The sequence below is a fragment of the Hemitrygon akajei genome, chromosome 14 (assembly GCF_048418815.1).
Source record: "Hemitrygon akajei chromosome 14, sHemAka1.3, whole genome shotgun sequence".
Taxonomy (NCBI): Eukaryota; Metazoa; Chordata; class Chondrichthyes; order Myliobatiformes; family Dasyatidae; genus Hemitrygon; species Hemitrygon akajei.
In genome coordinates, this window is record NC_133137.1 from 79,293,197 (window position 1) to 79,311,882 (window position 18,686).

At 45.2% G+C, this 18,686-nt stretch overlaps 1 protein-coding gene across 8 annotated transcripts in view; it reads right to left on the minus strand.

Moving 5' to 3' along the window:
- frmd4a (FERM domain containing 4A) overlaps positions 1-18,686 on the minus strand; it is a 496,550-nt gene that overhangs the window by 222,085 nt on the left and 255,779 nt on the right. For all 8 annotated transcript variants that reach the window (XM_073066422.1, XM_073066423.1, XM_073066424.1 and 5 more), the window contains one exon: positions 11,328-11,393. In XM_073066422.1, the coding sequence (XP_072922523.1) occupies positions 11,328-11,393 (66 nt within the window). The remainder of the gene's footprint in view (positions 1-11,327; positions 11,394-18,686) is intronic.

Sequence of the window (18,686 nt, forward strand, 5' to 3'; positions counted from 1 at the left end):
GGTTCTATGCCTGTGATGCTGCTGCAAGTAAGTTTTTCATTATACCTCTGCCTCGCTGTTCTTGTGCAGATGGTAATAAACTTGACTTGAGAACAAGTTGCAAGAATTCGTACATGGAAATGGGAAGAGGCCTTAAGGATTTCCCTGCTGGGAGCCAGCACAGATCCTAATGTGCCAAATGGCCTCCTTGTGTGTCAAAATAAATCATGTTGCAATAGACAGAACTGATATAGCATGTCCACAACTCACTAACTCTAACCATACGTCTTTGGAATGTGGGAGGAAACCTGCACAGTTACAGGGAGAATGTATAAAACTCCTTACAGAGGGTGGTGGGAATTGAACTCCAGATCTAGGGCTGGCACTGTAATAACGTTACACAAACTGTTATGCTGCTGAGAAGAGATTTTTTTAAGTATGTTTAATATCAAAGTATGTATATGTCACCATAAATTACCTTGCAATTAATTTTCTTGCAGGCATTTACAGGACAATATAGAAAAGCAATAGAATTAATGAAAACGATACATAAACATAGTCTGACAAACAGCCAATATGGAAAAAAAAGACCAACTGAGATAAACAAAAATAATCATGAGAATACAAGAGATTCTGTAAATGTTGTAAATCCAGAGTAACACAAAATGTTGGTGAACCTCAGCAGGTCTATGGAGGGGAATAACGAGTTGACATTTTGGGCTGAGATCCTTCATCAGGACTGGAAAGGAAGGGGGAAGAAGCCAGAGTAAGGTAGGGGGAGGGGAAGGAGTACAAGATGGTTAGCTGAGAACATGAGTTGTAGAGTCCTTGGAAGTCCAATCATAGATTGTGGAACCAGTTCAGCGTTGAGGTGAGTGAAGTTATCCACGGTGATTCAGGAGGCTGATGGCAGTAACGGTTCCTGAACCTGGTGGCGTGGAACCTCCTGCCTGATGGTAAGGCGTCGCTTCCTTCAAAGTGAGACTGGTCCACTGCTGGATCCTGGGGCATTTGCTTCCCTTCAGTGTGAGAGCCCCTCTGTGCCCCCCACCTTCCTTTCTCTAGCCGTCCCAGTAACTGCCTCACTTTGGGAACTAATCCACCCTGGAACCATGCGAGCACTTCAGAGCCGGACTCACACAGTTAGTTCATTCATTCTGCATTGGCAGTGGTGCAGAACGCAAACCACTCTGTGAAAGTAGATCTGGCTTCTTTTAAAGTGGTAACAGAGTGCAGGAAATCTCAGAGTTTTATAGTCACTCCACCACCCCTGACCACTGAAACAGAGCAGTATTATATTTTAGCATCTGTGAGGAGTTGCAGATTAAAAGATTCATCGATGATGTATCAGAGTTGGAAGAGACAGGCATTAATTTGGAACCTGGATGCCACAGCTAGCTTTCATAAATAACATGAATCTAATTCCCTGAACAGCCCAAACCTGGAGACAATCACTGCAGCCATATGAAGATTTCAAAAGTGAATTGCAAGGAAATATCCTCTACTTACACACCCCCCCCCCCCATCCCACCATCAGGGACATCTTCAAAAGGGGATGCCTTAAAAAGGCGGCATCCATCATTAAGACCCCCACCACCCAGGACCTGCCTCTTCTCATCGTTACCATCAAGGAGGAGGTATAGGAGCCTGGGGCCACATAATCAGCATTTCAGGAACAGCTTCTTCCCCTCTACCATGAGATTTCTGAATAAACAATGAAGCAACCCATGAACATTACCTCACTGTTTCTGGTCTCTTTTTTGCACTACTTACGTTCCGCGATGTTGTGTCAACCTTTTAACCTACTGCAAGATCAATCTAACCTACCATTTTTCTCTCATCCATGTGCCTGTCTATGTCCCTAATATATCTGCCTCTACCACCTCCCCTGGCAGGGTGTTCATGCACCCACCACTCTCTGTGTACAAAATCTTCCCTCTAACATCCCTCCTTGTACTTTTCGAATCACCTTAAAATTACGCCTCCTGGTATTAACCATTTCCAGCCTGGGAAAAGGTCTCTGGCTGTCAATTCAATCTATGCTTTATCATCTTGTACATCTTTATCAAGTCACCTCTCATCCTCCTTCGCTTCAAAGAGAAAAGCACTAGCTTACTCAACCCATCCTCATAAGACATGCTCTCTAATTCAGGCAGCATCCTGGTAAATCTCCTCTGTGTCCTCTCTAAAACCTCCACATCCTTCCTAGAATGGGGTGACTGGAACTGCACATAGTATTCCGTGTGGTCTGACCAGGGTTTTATAGAGCTACAACATTACTTCATTGCTCTTAAACTTAGTTCCCTGACTCTCCCCTCCTATCAGATTCTTTCTTCTTCAGCGATTTACCTTTTCCACCTATCACCTCACAGCTTCTCACTTAATCCTCCCTCCCCCATCCATCTAAATTCTGGGGAGGGCACGGTAGCGTAGTGGTTAGCACAACACTTTGCAGAACCAAGTTCAACGCCCACTGCTACCTGTAAGGAGTTTGTACGTTCTCCCCATGACCAGGTGGGTTTCCTCTGGGTGCTCCGGTTTCCTCCCACAGTCCAAAGGCATACCGGTTGGTAGGTTAGATGGTCATTGTAACTTGTCTCATGATTAGGCTAGGGTTAAATCGGGGGATTTCTGGGTGGTGCAGTCTGAAGGGCCTAATTCACACTGATTCTCAGTAAGTAAGCAAGCAAGCAAATAAATAAATAAACAAACAAACTTCCCCCTCACCTCGTCTCACCTGTCATCTTCCAGCTTGTACTCACCCCCACCCTGCCACATTCCCATTCTGGCTTCTTCCCCTTTTTCCCAGTCCTGATGAAGGGCCTCGGCCCAAAATGTTAACAGTTTATTTCCCCCCCACAGATGCTGCCTGACCTGCTGAGTTCCTCCTGCATTTTGTGTGTTTACACGTCGCTGCGTGTCTGTGACGTTGCTGTAAATAAGTGTTGCACTGCACCTGTGCATAGGTGTACCTTATAAACCCAACTGTGATTTAATAGCAGAAGGGGGTATCGAACCATTGGGAAGACATAAGTTATGTTGCAGCTTTTTAAAACGCTAGTTAGGCTGCATTTGGAGTATTGCCTACAGTTCTGGTCGCCCCATTATAGAAAGGATGTCGAGGCTTTGGAGAGGGTGCAGAAGAGGTTTGCTAGGATTCTGCTTGGATTAGAGGGGATGTGCTATAATGAGAGATTGGACAAACGGGCTGTTTTCTCTGGAGCGAAGGAGGCTGAGGGGAGATCTGATTATAAGACTACGAGGGGCATAGACAGAGCATACAGACAATATCTTTTCCCCAGGGTTGAAATGTTTAACACCAGAGGACATGCATTGAAGGTAAGGGGGGTAAGTTCAAAGGAGATGTGAGGGGAAAGTTTTTTTACACAGACTGGTGGGTGTCTGGAATGCACTGCTGGGGGTGGCAGTAGAGGCAGATACATTAAAGACTTTTAAGAGACATTTAGATAGGCACATGAATGTAAGGAAAATGGAAGGATGTGGACATTATCTTGGCAGAGGGGATGAGTTTAGTTGGCCATTTGATCACAGATTTATTTGGTTTGGCACACTGTGGGCTAAACAGCCTGGTCCTGTGCGTGCTGGTACTGCTCTGTGTTCTAATTGCACAACCAAAGTCGGCCCTGTCGGTCTGAGGTTTGTTGGAGGATTTGATATAACGGTCTAAGATTTGCTGATTTCCTGTTGCCACGGGAGAAAACGCCGCAGAACATTATTCTCTCTGTGATGCCCAAGCCCACTGGTGGATTAGTGGAACGGCTCGACAGAAATAGAAAAGCGCCGTGATGCAAGCTGACCCTGAGTCAATGGTGGGAGGGTTTTGAGCAGCCTCATCTGACAGAGAGATTCACATTAACACACTGGCCCTATTTTACATAGCTCTCTCCAGTGAATTGCTCCAAATATCTATCCTGTTTTGATCTAAAGCTATGCATCATTTCAAACTGTCTCCCCAAGTCACAAGGGTATGTGATGCTTGCTCCTTAAGTGCCTTGGGGTGCTTTGTGATGTTACAGACCTCTATAAATATAGTCTGCTATTGTGTCTGGGAAAGACTCAGTCTAATGAATTAACACTGCATGCACAAACACACACACAGGTAACAAACAAGAGAAAATCTGTAGATGGCGGAAACCTGAACACACAAAATGCTGGAGGAACTCAGCAGGCCAGGCAGCATCTATGGAAAAAAGTACAGTCGACGTTTCAGGCCGAAACCCTTCGACAGGACTGGTAAACAAACTGTATGCAAACAAACATACAGACCAAACACCTCTTTACCTCTCCCCCTCACACTCCATTTTCCACAAGTAACTCCCTCTGTGATTCCCTTGTCCATTGGTCCCTCCCCACTAATCTCCCTCCTGGCGCATATCCCAAGTGACAGAAATGCTACGCCTGCCCATTCACCTCCTCTGTCACTTCAGGGCCCCAAACAGTCCTTCCAGGTGAGGCAACACTTCATCTGTGAATCTGCTGTGGTCATCTGCTGTGTCTGGAACTCCTGGTGTGGCCTCCTCTACGTTGGTGAGACCCATCATAAATTGGGGGACCGCTTCACTGAGCACCTCCGCTCATTTCACCTAAAGTGGAGTTTCCTGGTGGCCAGACATTTTAATTCTGATTCCCTTTCCCTTTCCTGCTCTGATATATCGGTCCAAGGCCTCCTCTTCTGCCCAGATGAGGCCACACTCAGATTGGAGGAGCAACACCTCATATTCCATCTAGGTAGCCTTCAACTTGATGGCATGAACATGAATTTCTTTTCAGGTATTTTTTCCTTCCCCTTTCCTCCTCCTTCTTCTTTTCCTCACCTGCCTAACTCTCTCTCTCTCACATACTCGCAACTGTCCCTCCCTCTCCCTTCCTCTCTCTCTGTCTCACACACAAAGAAAAGATCTTGCAGCCAAACTATTTTCAGTGCCTGGGCTGCTAAGACTGGGGCCTGATCTAAGGACTAAAGCCCGAGTTCTGCAAGAGGTGGAAACATCTCAACACATACAGCAAGGGAGAGATTTGGAACCTCCTTGCTATAAATTCCAATGACACTGCGTTAATTATTAATTATATTTCTGAGATCTATAGATTTTTGCTAACCATGGTACAAAGGAATGGAGGGATAAAGGCATTTTTATTTACTGTAAAAAGCTATAAATTTCAGAAATATCATTTATAATTAACTCAGCATCGCTGAAGTTTGTAGACTGGAATATTTTGGGCATGACATGTTGGTGCCAGAAAGTGTGATCACAGATTCACCACTAAAAAAATTCCTCCTCATCTGTGTTCTAAAGGGACATCCATCCTTTGATTCTGAGGCTGTAACTCTGGTCCTAGACTCCCTCACTACAGGAAACATCCTCTCCACGTCCATTCTGTCTTTATATTCTGAGGCTGTGCCCTCTGGTTCCAGACTCCCTCACTACAGGAAACATCCTCTCCACGTCCACTCTATCCGGGTCTCTCAATATTCCACTGCTGAGACTGTATACGACAGCCAAAAAGAACAAAAATATCTCTATACAGAGTGAGAATTAAAACAAAATCACATTAAGGTAAACACAAGACTTGCATTGTACTAAAGTGAGTGTAGCTGTCTTTTGAAAAGTGACACAATTTGTGTCAGACTGCTACACTGCAAGAGCTATTAAACTCAGAAACTGTAGATCTTCCCAACAGACAGGCTAGAAAAGCACAAGTGAATAAAATACCTGGGATGTTCTGTCAGTTACGGGGGTAATGACCAGAATTAATAATGCCGAGAACTCACATCGCAGTCAGTTCCGATTATTCAAAAGAGAGCGGAGTGGGGAACAGTTTCCCGAAGGTCAACGTGACAAATTTCTTTCCAAACAGGACTATGAAAATAGCAGAGCAGAAACCAAGGCAACTTAACATTTTGCCAAAACAAGCACTACACTTAAAGACCACGGTCCCCCAGGACTCTGCTACAGACAGGGAGCAGAGTTTTAAAACTAGGGCCCTTGTTCGTTAAGGCGGTTAAGTCGCGGGGTTGTTAAGTGAGGCAAGTTAATCTCTGTAATTCATGTGTGACAGAATTGCCAGTCAGATGTGTACTGGGCAGAGATTATTCTGACTACAGGTCATATCCACTCGTTCAGTGACATTTCACTTCAGTTTTAAAATAGAAAGCCGCCCTTCACTAACATTTGGTCTTAAAGGCAATTCCAAGGTGCTGGAGAAAAACTGCACTGGCATGTTTGAAGTCCGACTGTAGATATGAAAGAAACCACGTGTGTCAGTGCACCCATGCATGCACGTGTGTCGTCATAAGCACCTTTTGCATAATTTATTTGTTTTATTTTTTATTGCGATGTACAGTAATCTTTAATGCCCTACATTGCACTGCTGCCACAATACAAAGAAAAATTCACGGCATATTTCAAACCTGATTCTGATATATATGTGTGTGTGTGTGTGTGTGTGTGTGTGTGTGTGTGTGTGTGTGTGTGTGTGTGTGTGTGTGTGTGTGTGTGTGTGTGTGTGTGTGTGTGTGTGTGTGTGTGTGTGTGTGTGTGTGTGTGTGTGTGTGTGTGTACGCTCACTGTGTCCCTGAGAGGGTGTCTGATCACGCTTATGATCAGCATCTGTGTGTGCGTGTACTCAGTTGCGTGTACGGGCAGGTTTACATGGGCGCGTGCCTGTGTGCATTTTCCGACAGCTGCCAAGGAACGGAGGAACTGCGGGTCGGAGTGAATTGGCCTCGTTCTGCCAAGACTCCTCATGTCAATCGCAGAGCAGTGCTGACACAAGGAGGGTTTTGCCCACCTCTCCACGCAGTGAAGGCACGCAGGACTGAAGCACAGCGTTCCAACTCAGGCACAGGCGGAACACAGTGGGAGCTCGCCTAGTAAATATAGGGATATGGTAGTGTGGCGATCAGTGTAACACTTGAGCTCCAGCAATCACCAATTAGGGTTTAATTCCTGCCATTGTCTGTAAGGGGTTTGTATGTTCTCCCCGTGACCGTGTGGGTTTCATCAGGTGCTCTGGTTTCTTCACGCATTCCAAAGACGTGCGGGTTAGGGTTGGTGAGTTGTGGGCTTGTTACATTGGCACCAGAAGCAGGGTGGCACTTGTGGGCTGCCCCTAGCATATCCTTGTTGCAAAATGACGCATTTCACTCTGTTTTGATGTACATGTGACAGATAAAACTAATTGTTATCTTTAAATCCAGTCACATCAGCATCTTGCCTGCTGGTCTCAGGTAAATCAGGTTACCTGCAGCTACAGACAGGGGTTACTGGAGGAGAATAGCTTGAGCAAAAGGGTACAGGCAGGCATAGTGAAGAAGAGTGTGGGGAGAGGGCTTATGAAGGAGATGGGGAGAGGTTTGAGGTCGAGGGAGGGTTAGTGTGGGGAGAGGCTTTGAGACGGAGATGTAGGGAGTGTATGGAAAGGGCTTGCAAAGGAGGTGGGGAGAGGTTTTGAGACGGAGATGTGGGGAGTGGGTGGAGAGGGCTTGTGAAGGAGGTGGGGAGAGGGTTAGTATGGGGAAATGAGGGGAAAACACAGAGGCTAGGATTGCTTCAGAATGAATAACAGATTTCTCTTCGAACCGTACTTTCGAAAATGCCTTTTTAGATACAGGGCTCTGAGTTACAGGGTTGAGTAGGTTAGAACTTTATTCCTTGTACCATTGGAGAATGAGATGAGATTTGATAGAGGTATACAAAGTTATGAGGGCAAATGTAAGCAGGTCTTTTCCACTGAGGTTATGCGAGGCATGAACTAAAGGTCATAGGTTAAGTGTGAAAGGTGAAATATTTAAAGGGAACTTGAGGGGGAACTTCTTCATTCAGAGGTGTTGAAAGAGTTGCCAGTGGAAGTGGATTTGATTGCAACATTTAACAGAAGGTTGGATAGATACATGGACGTGAGGGGTATGGAGAGCTATGGTCCAGGTGAGGGTCGATAGGACTAGGAAGAATTATATAATTCTGCACAGCCTAGATGAGATAAAGTACCTGTTTCTGTGCTGTAGCGTTCTGTGTGACTCTAACTCTAAAGGGCAAGATACCCAACCAACCACTGTTGACATGAATTCTCCATTATATGATTCCTTAAGGTTGTCATAACTGGGGGAGGTATTGGGGGTAAATTCCCACTGCCTATTAAGTACCCCCAATGGTGTGCTTCTCAAATAGCCTCTGACAACCAAGTTCAGCTCCTGGCCTTCACTTGTGGCTTCGCTACTAAGCTCATCAGAACCATTTCTCCTGACAGGAGAAGCGGCAAAGGTGGGTTTCTGCTGCCTTAAAACCAGTCACTTTGGGCAGAGGGGGCTTGTCAGCTGTGGCTGGCAGCTCACCTAGGAGAAGGAAAACTCTGATCTCAAACCTCCGCCCCCTTGCAACTATACCCACTCATGGAGAAGGCTTCGGGAGTAACCCATGAAGTAAAATCCAAAGCTGGAGTGATTAAGGCAGTCCTATGTTAAATTCATTGCTGACTAGCAATTCCTGCAACACCACTGGTGTCAGACTGTATTGGTCTCTGCCATTCCCTTGGATTCATCAGCTGCACGGACAGGGGAGCCTGCTGCATGGGGAACAGCTTGCTCTCCATATTGCATAGTCCTGGCTTGTGTGTACATAGACCGCTGGGACGCAATGTCCATGGCTGACCCTGACCAATGGAGGGCTTCAATGGGTCTTTAATAACCTGATCTCCAACCCCCATCACCACCATGTGAACAGAGCCATTTTCCACTGATGGCCCTCTATCCTTTTACAGTATTTGGTCTGTGGGTCGCTTCCGAGTACAGTTAAAGGTCTCCCATGTTGTGGGATTGAAGTTGAAGAACATCAGTAAACTAACTCAGGCTGATCATTAAAAAAACTCTGCCAGCTCCGTCATGGGCACAACCCTCCCCACTGGTCTCAAGTGATGATGGCCAGATCACAGCTGGTGCATTGAGAGCAGCTCTGGGTCCCAGACCTAAGAAAGGATGTGCTGGCATTGAAGAGGAGGTAGAGCAGGTTCCCAAGAATGATCCTGGGAGTGAAAGGGTTAACACGAGGAGCAATTTGTGGCTCTAGGCCTGTACTCGCTGAAGTTTAGAAGAATTTGGAAGCAGGGAGGTAGGATCACATTGCAACCTGTCATATATTGAATATGATAGAGTGGATGCGGAGAGTATGTTTCCTACAGTGGGAGAGTCTAGGACCAGAGGGCACAGCCTCAAAATAGAGGGATGTCCCTTTAGGATACAGATGAGGAAGAATTTCTTCAGCCAGATGGTGGAGAATCGTCAGAATTCGTTGCCACAGTTGGCCGTGGAGGCCAAGTTATTAGGTACATTTAAAGTGGAGATTGATAGGTTCTTGATTAGTCAGGGTGTCAAAGGTTACAGGGAGAAGGTAGAAGAATAGGGTTGAGAGAGGTATAATAAATCAGTCATGATGGAATGGCAGAGCAGACTTGATGGCCCGAATGTCCAAATTCTGCTCCTAGGGCTTATGGTCTTATGGTGTTATCAAGTACATCTTTAACGAGGTGATGCCTCGAAAAGAGAGCATTCATCACTAAGGACCCCCATCAGCCAGGACATCCCCTCTTGTCATTGCTACTGCCAAGGGGGAGATACAGGAGCCTAAAACCACACACTCAATGATTTGGGAACAGCTTCTTCCCCTCCACCACTAGATTTCTGAAAAGTCCACGAACCCATGAACACTACTTCACTATTCCTTTTTTATGCACTATTTATTCATTTTGTAATTTATAGTAGTACTGTGCCTTTGCAATGTACTGCTGCCACAAAGCTACACACACAAAATGCTGGAGGAACTCAGCAGGTCAGGCAGTGTCTATGGAAATGAACAGATAGCGACGTTTTGGGCCAAGACCCTTCTTCAAGTCTCATATAAGAAACATAATTTCTTATTTATTTGTATGTTATTTATTCAGAGATACAGAACGGTAACAGGCCCTTCCGGCTCAATGAGCCCGTGCCGCCCAATTACACCCAAGTGACCATATTACACACGACAGTGATAATAAACTCAATTCTGATTCTAACATTTCCTTAATTTCCCAGTGGCATGGAGAGATTTTAATTAGCGATACAATGAGAGTTGGCCCTTCCAGCCCTTTGAGCCGTGCTGCCCCAGCAGCCCCACAACCCTGATTAACCCTAACCTAATCCTGGGACAATTTACAATGACCAACTGACCTACCTGGCAGGTCTATGGACCGTGGGAATAAACCGGAGCACCCAGAGAAAATCCACACATTCCACAGGGAGGATGTACAGAGATATCTTACAGAACAATGCCGGAATTCAACTCTGAACTCCAGAACGGCCTGAGCTGCAATAGCATCACACTAACCGCTATGATACTGTGGCACCCAACGAACTCAACTCTGTATCATTAGACCCGAGCTCTGGATGATTATCCCTAGTAATGTAACCAACAAGCCATTATGCTGATTGCATACATCAGACTGTAAGTATGTTTTACACATGTCTATTTTATAGGAGTCTTCAACATGATGTTTTGAGAGGTGACTTGATAGAGGTGTAGAAAATGATAAAAGGCATAGATTGAGAAGACAGTCAGAGATTGGGGAGAATTTTTCCCCAGGGCAGAAATGGCCAATATGAGGGGACAAACTTTAAAGGTAAATGGAGGGAAGTTTAGAGTGGATGGCAGAGGTAGGTCTTCTACACAGAGAGGGGTGAGGGTGTGGAATATCCTGGCAGGGGTGGTGGTAGAAGCAGGTACATTAGGAATATTTAGGAGACTTTTAGCTAGGCACATGGCTAATAGAAAAATGGAGGGTAGATTGACCTCAAGAGTAGGTTACAAGCAGGCTTTTTTTCCCCCACAGAGGTTGGGTGGGACTGCAACTAGAGGTCATGGGTTGGGGGGAGAAAGGTGAAAAGTTTAAGGGGAACATGAGGGGGAACTTCTTCACGCTGAGGGTTGTGAGAGCATAGAACGAGCTGCCAGCGCAAGTGGTAGATGAGGAGTCAATTTCAACGTTTGAGAGAAGTTTGGATAGGTATGTGCCCAATAAGAGTAAAGAGGACTATGGTCCCAGTGCAGGTCGATGGGAGTAGGCAGTTTAAATGTTCAACAGGGACTGGATGGGCCGAAGGGCCTGCTTCTGTACTGTACTTTACTTCTGTACTTTTCTACGAAGGGCCTGTACTGCACAGCAGTGTTCTAATTCCAAGTGACTATAGATAATATACAAATGCAGAAGTCCAAAGTCTTGAACAAGGAGAGTGCAGAGGGAGCTAGCAGAGTCAATGGCTACACTTCTCACTGAATATGACAGATGTTGACCTCACTCACCTGAACAAGAAGTTCCAGCTTCCTGTCGTCCAGAAGGTGTACCTGACACCGACGACCTTCGGACATCTGAAAGAGAATGCAAACACATGTCAGACTAGGAGACTGGAGAGCACAGGACTAGCATCGGCAGCAGAACAAATCTCTAGACAATCCAGTTGGAGGAGTAACACTTCATATCCCATCTGGTTAGCCACCACCCTGATTGCATGAACATCGACTTCTCACTTCTGGTGCTTTCTATCCCCTCCCCTTTTCTCTTTTTCCATTCTCCCCTCTGGCTCCTTCTCACCACTTCTCTTCTCTTCACCTGTCTATCACCTCCCTCTGGTACCCCTCCTCCTTCCCTTTCTTCCGCAGTCTATTCTCCTCTCAGATTCCTCCTTCTCCAGCCCTTTACCCCTTCCTCCTATCATCTCCCAGCTTCTTACTTAATCCCCCTCCCCCATTCATCTACCTTCCCCCTCTATCAAGCCACCTCTCATCCTCCTTCACTCCAAAGAGAAAAGCCCCAGCCCTCTCAACCTATCCTCCTAAGACACGCTCTCTAATCCAGTCAGCATTCTGGTAAATCTCCTCTGCACCCTCTCAAAAGCTTCCACATCACAGCTGTAGTGAGGTGACCAGAACAAAATACAATTCTCCAAGTGTGGTCTAAACCAAGGCTTTATGGAGCTGCAGCACTGTTTCATGGCTCTTGAACTCAATCCGATGACTAATGAAAGCCAGTGCACCACAGGCCTTCTTAACTACCCTACCAACTTGCGCAGCAACTTTGAGAGATCTATGGATGTAGTTCCCGAAATCCTTTTGTTCCTCCACACTGCTAAGAATCCTGCTATTAACCCTGTATTCTGCCACCATCAAATTCAACCTTCCAAAGTAAATCGTTTCACAACAACACTATCTATGATATACCCAGCCCCCAAAGGGCCCACTGTTCTTAGAAATCCCCTTATGTGCCCATAGATATCGTGCACCCCAGCAGCCCCTGACACACTCTGCCTCGATTCAGGGAACAGGCTGGAGCGGATCTTTGCCGCTCCATTCTCTGAAGGTTTTACGTCTCCACTGACTGTATCAGCCCACGAGAGCCTGGCACGATCCCCACAGGAAATACTCTGAAAAACCGGCTTCTGATACATGCCGTACAGTTAGCACTGCACGATGAATTGGCCTGCAGCACCCTGCTCTAATGTGGACTACAACGGTAGATTTTCATTTCCACACCCTCACTTTGCATGAACTCAGAATGTGAACGGCAGCATCTCCTGCAGAGAATTAATTCATCAGTCTGGAAGTGTGTCTGTGAATGTTTTCTTTTCTATATCCGTACTTTAGCTGAAATAGAAACTAGAGTTGCCTCACTCGATTTGTCTGCTTCTTATTTTTCACACTGTTTCGATACCGAGTCATAATTCCAGCTCACTTTACAAACTGCAGACAGTGAACCCCAGCCGTACGGCCACCAAGGATCTCTTCCCTTGCCGGTTGTGGCCTCAGATGTAATCTCCCCACCCCTGGGACACTGCCTTCTGGAATGGATCAAGAGAACCCCCCCCACGCTCCATACACTTCTCCCTCCTACAGACCCTCAGCATCCCTACCTCTCAGACCTATGTATTTATTGACTGATTGATTGAGACAGCGTGGAATAGGCCCTTCTAGCCATTTGAGCCATGCCCCCCAGCAATCCCCCGATTTAACCTTAGCCTAATCATGGGACAATTTACAACGACCTGTTAACCTACCAACCGGTACGTTTTTGGACTGTGGGAGGAAACTCACGCAATCACAGGAAGACCATACAAACCCCTTACAGGCAGCTGTGGGAATTGAAACTGAATCACCTGTACCGAAAAGTGTTGTGCCAACCACTACGCTGCTGTGCCGCCCCCAAGACTTCCCTCAAGATGTAGCATAAGGTCCGCCACTTTGTGCTTTTGTTAAAGTCCTACAGGTTGAGCAACAGTCCTGCGAAATGTCCGGCCATGCTGAAGTCAAAGTGAATCCCAGCAACACACACACACACACACACACACACACACACACACACACACCACACACACACACACACAATGCTGGAGGAACTCAGCAGATCAGGCTGTATCTGTGGAGGGAAATGGACTGTTAACGTCTGGGGTCAATGTGGACTCAACAGTCCAGACGAAGGGTCTCGACCTGAAGTGCCAGCCATCCATTTCCTCGCTGTCTGACCTGCTGAGTTCCTCCACCATTTTGTGCAATGCTCCAGATTGCAGTGAAGAGATAAAGGTCAATTTTACACTGTGACCTCCTTATTAGACACCTTCTATCCCTAATAAAGTGGCCAATGAGTGTCTTCTGCTGCTGTGTCTCTCTCATTAGCAAGGCATCTTCGCCCACAGAACTGCTGCTCACTGGATATATTTTGGTTACCGCGCCATTCTCTGTAAACTCCAGAGACGATTGTGCATGAAAATCCCAGGTGATCAGGAGTTTCTGAGATACTCAAACCATCCCGTTTGACACCAACGATCATTTCACAGTCAAAGTCATTCAGATCACATTTCTTCCCCATCTTGAAGTTTTGGTCTGAACAACAACAGAATCTCTTGACCATGCCTGAATGCGTTGATGCAGAGTTGCTGCCACATGATTGGCTGATTGGATATTTGCATTAACGAGCAGATCTACAGATGTACCTAACAAAGTGGCCACTGAGTATATTTGTCACATGTACATCAAAACACACATTTTTTGCATCAACAGCCAACACAGTCCGAGGATGTGCTGGGGGCAGCCAGCAAGTGTTGTTATGTTTCTGGTACGGCAGACTACGCCCACAGCTCACTAACCCTAACCCATTCGGCTTTGGAATGTGGAGGGAGCACCCAGAGGAAACACACACGGTCATGGAGAGAATGCGGTTTTATAGACAGTGGCGGAAATTGATCCCTAATCGCTAATGCTGAGAGCGTTGCAGTAACTATTGCACTACCGTGCCTTGGTCATTAATGCAAATGATGCATTTCACTGTAATATACATGTGATAACAGTCAAAGTTTTGGGCTGAGACCCTTCATCAGGGCTGATATTTTCCCAGTCTGTAGTATTTTTATGGATGACTTTTTAATCAGGGTTTCTTGTTTCTGAAAGCAGTATCAACTCATATTGCATAGTGGTATGTGAAAGCACAGTAGTGTAGTGATGACCTGGGTTCAATTCCCACCGCTGCCTGTAGGGAGTTTCTACATTCTCCCTGTGACCTCATGGGTTTCCTCCAGGTGCTCCAGGTTCCTCCTGCAGTCCAAAGATGTACTGGTTGATAGGTTATTTTGTCACTGTAAATTGTCCCATGATTAGGCCAGGACTAAATCTGGGGATTTCTGGGCAGCATGGCTTAAAGGGCTTACTCTGCACCGTATCTGAATAAAATAAATATATCTGAGCCTGACTTTAATATGTGATTCCTACAACAGAACCCACTTACAGCAGTCACTACTTCTGAAGTACAAAGAAATCCCAAGCTGCTGAAGAAATTCATGACTGTTTCTGTCTACAACATGTGTCTGTCCAGTGCTGCTTTTCCTGAATGGAACACGACCTGGGCGAGTAGAAAATTCCTTTTATTGTTCTGGGATCCCAGAGGAATAAATCAAGGGATTAAACACAAAGTTAGTAATTGTACTGTAAGAGACAGACTAGCCCCGGGTGGAAGATTCCCAAAAATACACTGTTCCTATAAAACTTGGCTGTCTGTGGAAGTCTTTTATCTCACACCCCACCCACCTTGTTCTCCCTCCTCTCTCCCACCGACCCCCACCACTGGTGAAACTTCTGAGAATTCCCGAGGGCAGGATTTTGTTATTGTTTGTGGAGAAGCCAGCACAATTTTCCCAGTGTGTTACTTAGGCAATTGTTAGTTTGAGTTCTGATGCCCAGGCCAGCGCAACTTCCCCAGTCCGTTACTTTGGGTAATCCGCACTACATTCAAATACAACACTGGGCTCAGACTTCAGTCAAACAGCCTGAGTAAATATTTACACTGCGCTGTTTTAGAAAGTGTTCTGTCCAAGGAGGAAGAGTATGTTTGCATAGAAAGGGGCTTGATGTCACAGTCTCTAGGGTCTCACACTCACAAAATACTGCAAAGTGACCAGAGGTCAGCCAGGATTAGTCTGTGACAATCACAGAGCAGCATGCAAAGAGGCCATTCAGCCCACAGAGTACACAATAGCTTATTTGAGGACCAATATGGCAAAACATGCTACTCTGCTTCAGTTACCCTTCAACCATCAGGCTCCTGAATCAGCATGGATAACTTCACTACACTCAATGCTGAACTGATTCCACACCTACAGACTCACTTTCAAGAACTCTACAACTCATGTTCTCAGTATTATTTATTTACTTATTTTTTTTTGTATTTGCACAGTTTGTCTTTTGCACACTGATTGCTTGTCAGTCTTTGTGTGGAGTTCTTCCATTGATTTTGTTGTATTTCTTTGTATCTACTGTGAATGCCCAGAAGAAATGAATCTCAGGGTAGCATATGATGACACATACGTACTTCGATAATAAATTTACTTTGAATATTGGTTAGTCTGGGACGTAGCTTAATTGGAGAACATGGATGAAAGCAAGGATGTAATGTTGAAACTTTATAAGGCACTGGTGAGGCCTCATTAGGAGTATTGTGAACAGGTTTGAGTGCTGTATCTTAGAAAGGATGTGTTGACACTGGAGAGGGTTCAAAGGAAGTTCACGAAAATGATCCCAGGATTGAATGCCTTGTCATATGAAGAGTGTCTAATAGTTCTGGGCCTGTATTCACTGGAATTCAGAAGAATGAGGGGTGACCTCATTAAAACCTATTGAATGGTGAAAGGCCTTAATAGAGTGGATGTAGAGAGGATAATTCCTATGGTGGGAGAGTCTAAGACCAGAGGACACTGCCTTACAACAGAGGCCCATTCTTTGAGAACGGAGATGAGGAGGAATTTTTTTTTTAGCTAGAGGATGGTGAATCCGTGGAATTCTTTGCCAAAGGCAGCTGTGGAGGCCGTCTTCATGTATATTTAAGGCAGAGGTTGATGGATTCCTGATTAGTCAGGGCATGACGGGATACGGGGAAAAGGCAGGGGATTTTGGCTGAGAGGAAAACTGGATCAGCCATGGTGAAATGGCAGAGCAAACTTGATGGGCCAAATGGCCCAATTCTGCTCCTATATCTTATGGTCTAATGGTCTTGTGTTCAATCCCTGTCATGGTGATCAAATGCTTTACAAAGGCAGCAAGTTAACGTAGTGGTTAGTACAATCGCTTTAAAGAGCCAGTCGTAAGATCATGGTTCAATTCCCGCCACTGTCTGCAAGAAGTTTGTACCTTCTCCCTGTGACCACGTCAGTTTCCTCCAGGTGCTCTCGTTTCCTCCCACATTCTAAAGTCTAACGGATTTGTGATAGTAATTTGTGGGCATGCTATGTTGGCAACACTTGCGGTCTGATCAGCACGTCCTTGCTGATTTAATGCAAATGATGCATTTCCATGTACGTACAACAAAAAAACTTATCTTTATCTTTACAGTCCAATTCTCCCATCCCTCAAGTCTCTGCAATCCATTCTTCGTCAAATGTTTAGCCAATTCCGTATTGAGAATCAATATCCAACATCTTGTAAAGCAGCCCACTCCCAATCCATCTGACCAGCTGCACCAATATTCCCATTCCCAATTCAAGATTCAGTATTCTTTAATGTAACTTCCAGTATATGTGTATAAAAGGGAAAGCAGAAATTTAATACATAAACAACTTATATACATAAATTGACTGTATGTCCATAGAGTGATGCTAGGCACAAAAATGTCTGTATATAAGGTGCCTGACAGGAAATTATAAATTCGTGGTGGTTGGGGGTGTGGAGGGGTGTGTTAGTGAGTGGAGGGATTGATCAGCTTTACTGCTTGGGAAAAGTAACTGATTTTCAGTCTGGTGGTCCTGGCGTAGGTGGTACATAGCTTCCTACCAGATGGGAGTAGGACAAGCAGACCATTAGCAGGGTGGGTGGGATCCTTCTTGATGTTACTGGCCCTCTCCCAGCACTTCTCTGTATATATGTACTTGATGGTGCATAGGCTGGTGCCAATACCTTGGGAAGTTTTTATGTCCTCATAGAGCACCCCTGCAAAATCCTCTCTCAGCCTCCCCACCCTCTGGTGGGAACGATTCTGCTTCCTCAGCCTTCAGGTGACTGTATAATTCTCTATCTCAACGGCCAACCAGTAAATTACCAAGGTGTTAATTCATCCCAGGCAATGCAATGAACAGATGTTGAGTTCTCTCACACACCACACATACATGTTAGACTCTATTGGCCTCACAATCTATCTTGGTAGGATCCTGGACTTTTTCATTTAAGTACACTACACTTTTCTGTAGCTGTTACACTTTCTTCTGCATTGTTATTGTTTTACCTTGTTCTACCTCAATGCACTGTGTGTAAACGGTATGCAAGACAAGCTTTTCACTGTATCTTGGTACATATGACAATATTAAGCCAATACCAATTTGCACACAGACACACACACACACACATGCACGCACGCATGTGGTGAATTAAAGGGGTAGTTAACTTACACACAAAAACATTCAGGAGGTCCATACTTAGGAAGGCTAAAGAATATTTTTCACAGTATGATGTTGCATGAAAGTTCTTTGTGATGTCCTGCATGGACTCTACTGCTGAACAGTGGCGCTTATCAAACCTCTAGCACGTATCATTAGCTGAACATCTATAAAAGCTAAATGTACTTGAAAATAAATATCCAATTAATTCCAACTTCACTTCCCTCAGTAACAGCTGCTTCTGCAGCTGGAACTGAAAGAGTACGTTGCCTCACGAAGAGATGCCTTGTACACCTCACAGAAAGGAACTATGCCAGTCAAGTTGAATTTATTGTTGTGTACACAAACATTATGAGTTACAGTGCAATACTTGGGAGACACAAGATACTGCAGATGCTGGGACCTGGAGGAGCTCAGTGGGCCAGGCAGCGTCTGTGGAGGGAAATGGACAGTTAATGCTTCGGGGCAAGACCTTCAGGAGTCCCGATGAAGCGTTTCAACCTGAAACATTGAGTTTCAGCTCCCTCTGTAAAATCAGAACCTGGTTTAATATTGCTGGCATATGTCATGAAATTCGTTAAATTTGCGACAGCAGAGCAATGCGATACATGATAATATTGAAAAAAGTCTGTGAATTACAGTAAGTGTGTGTGTATATATATATATATATATATATATATATATATATATAAAAATAAGTAGTGCAAAGAATAGGAAATAAAAAAAGTAGTGAGGTGGTGTTCATGGGTTCAATGTC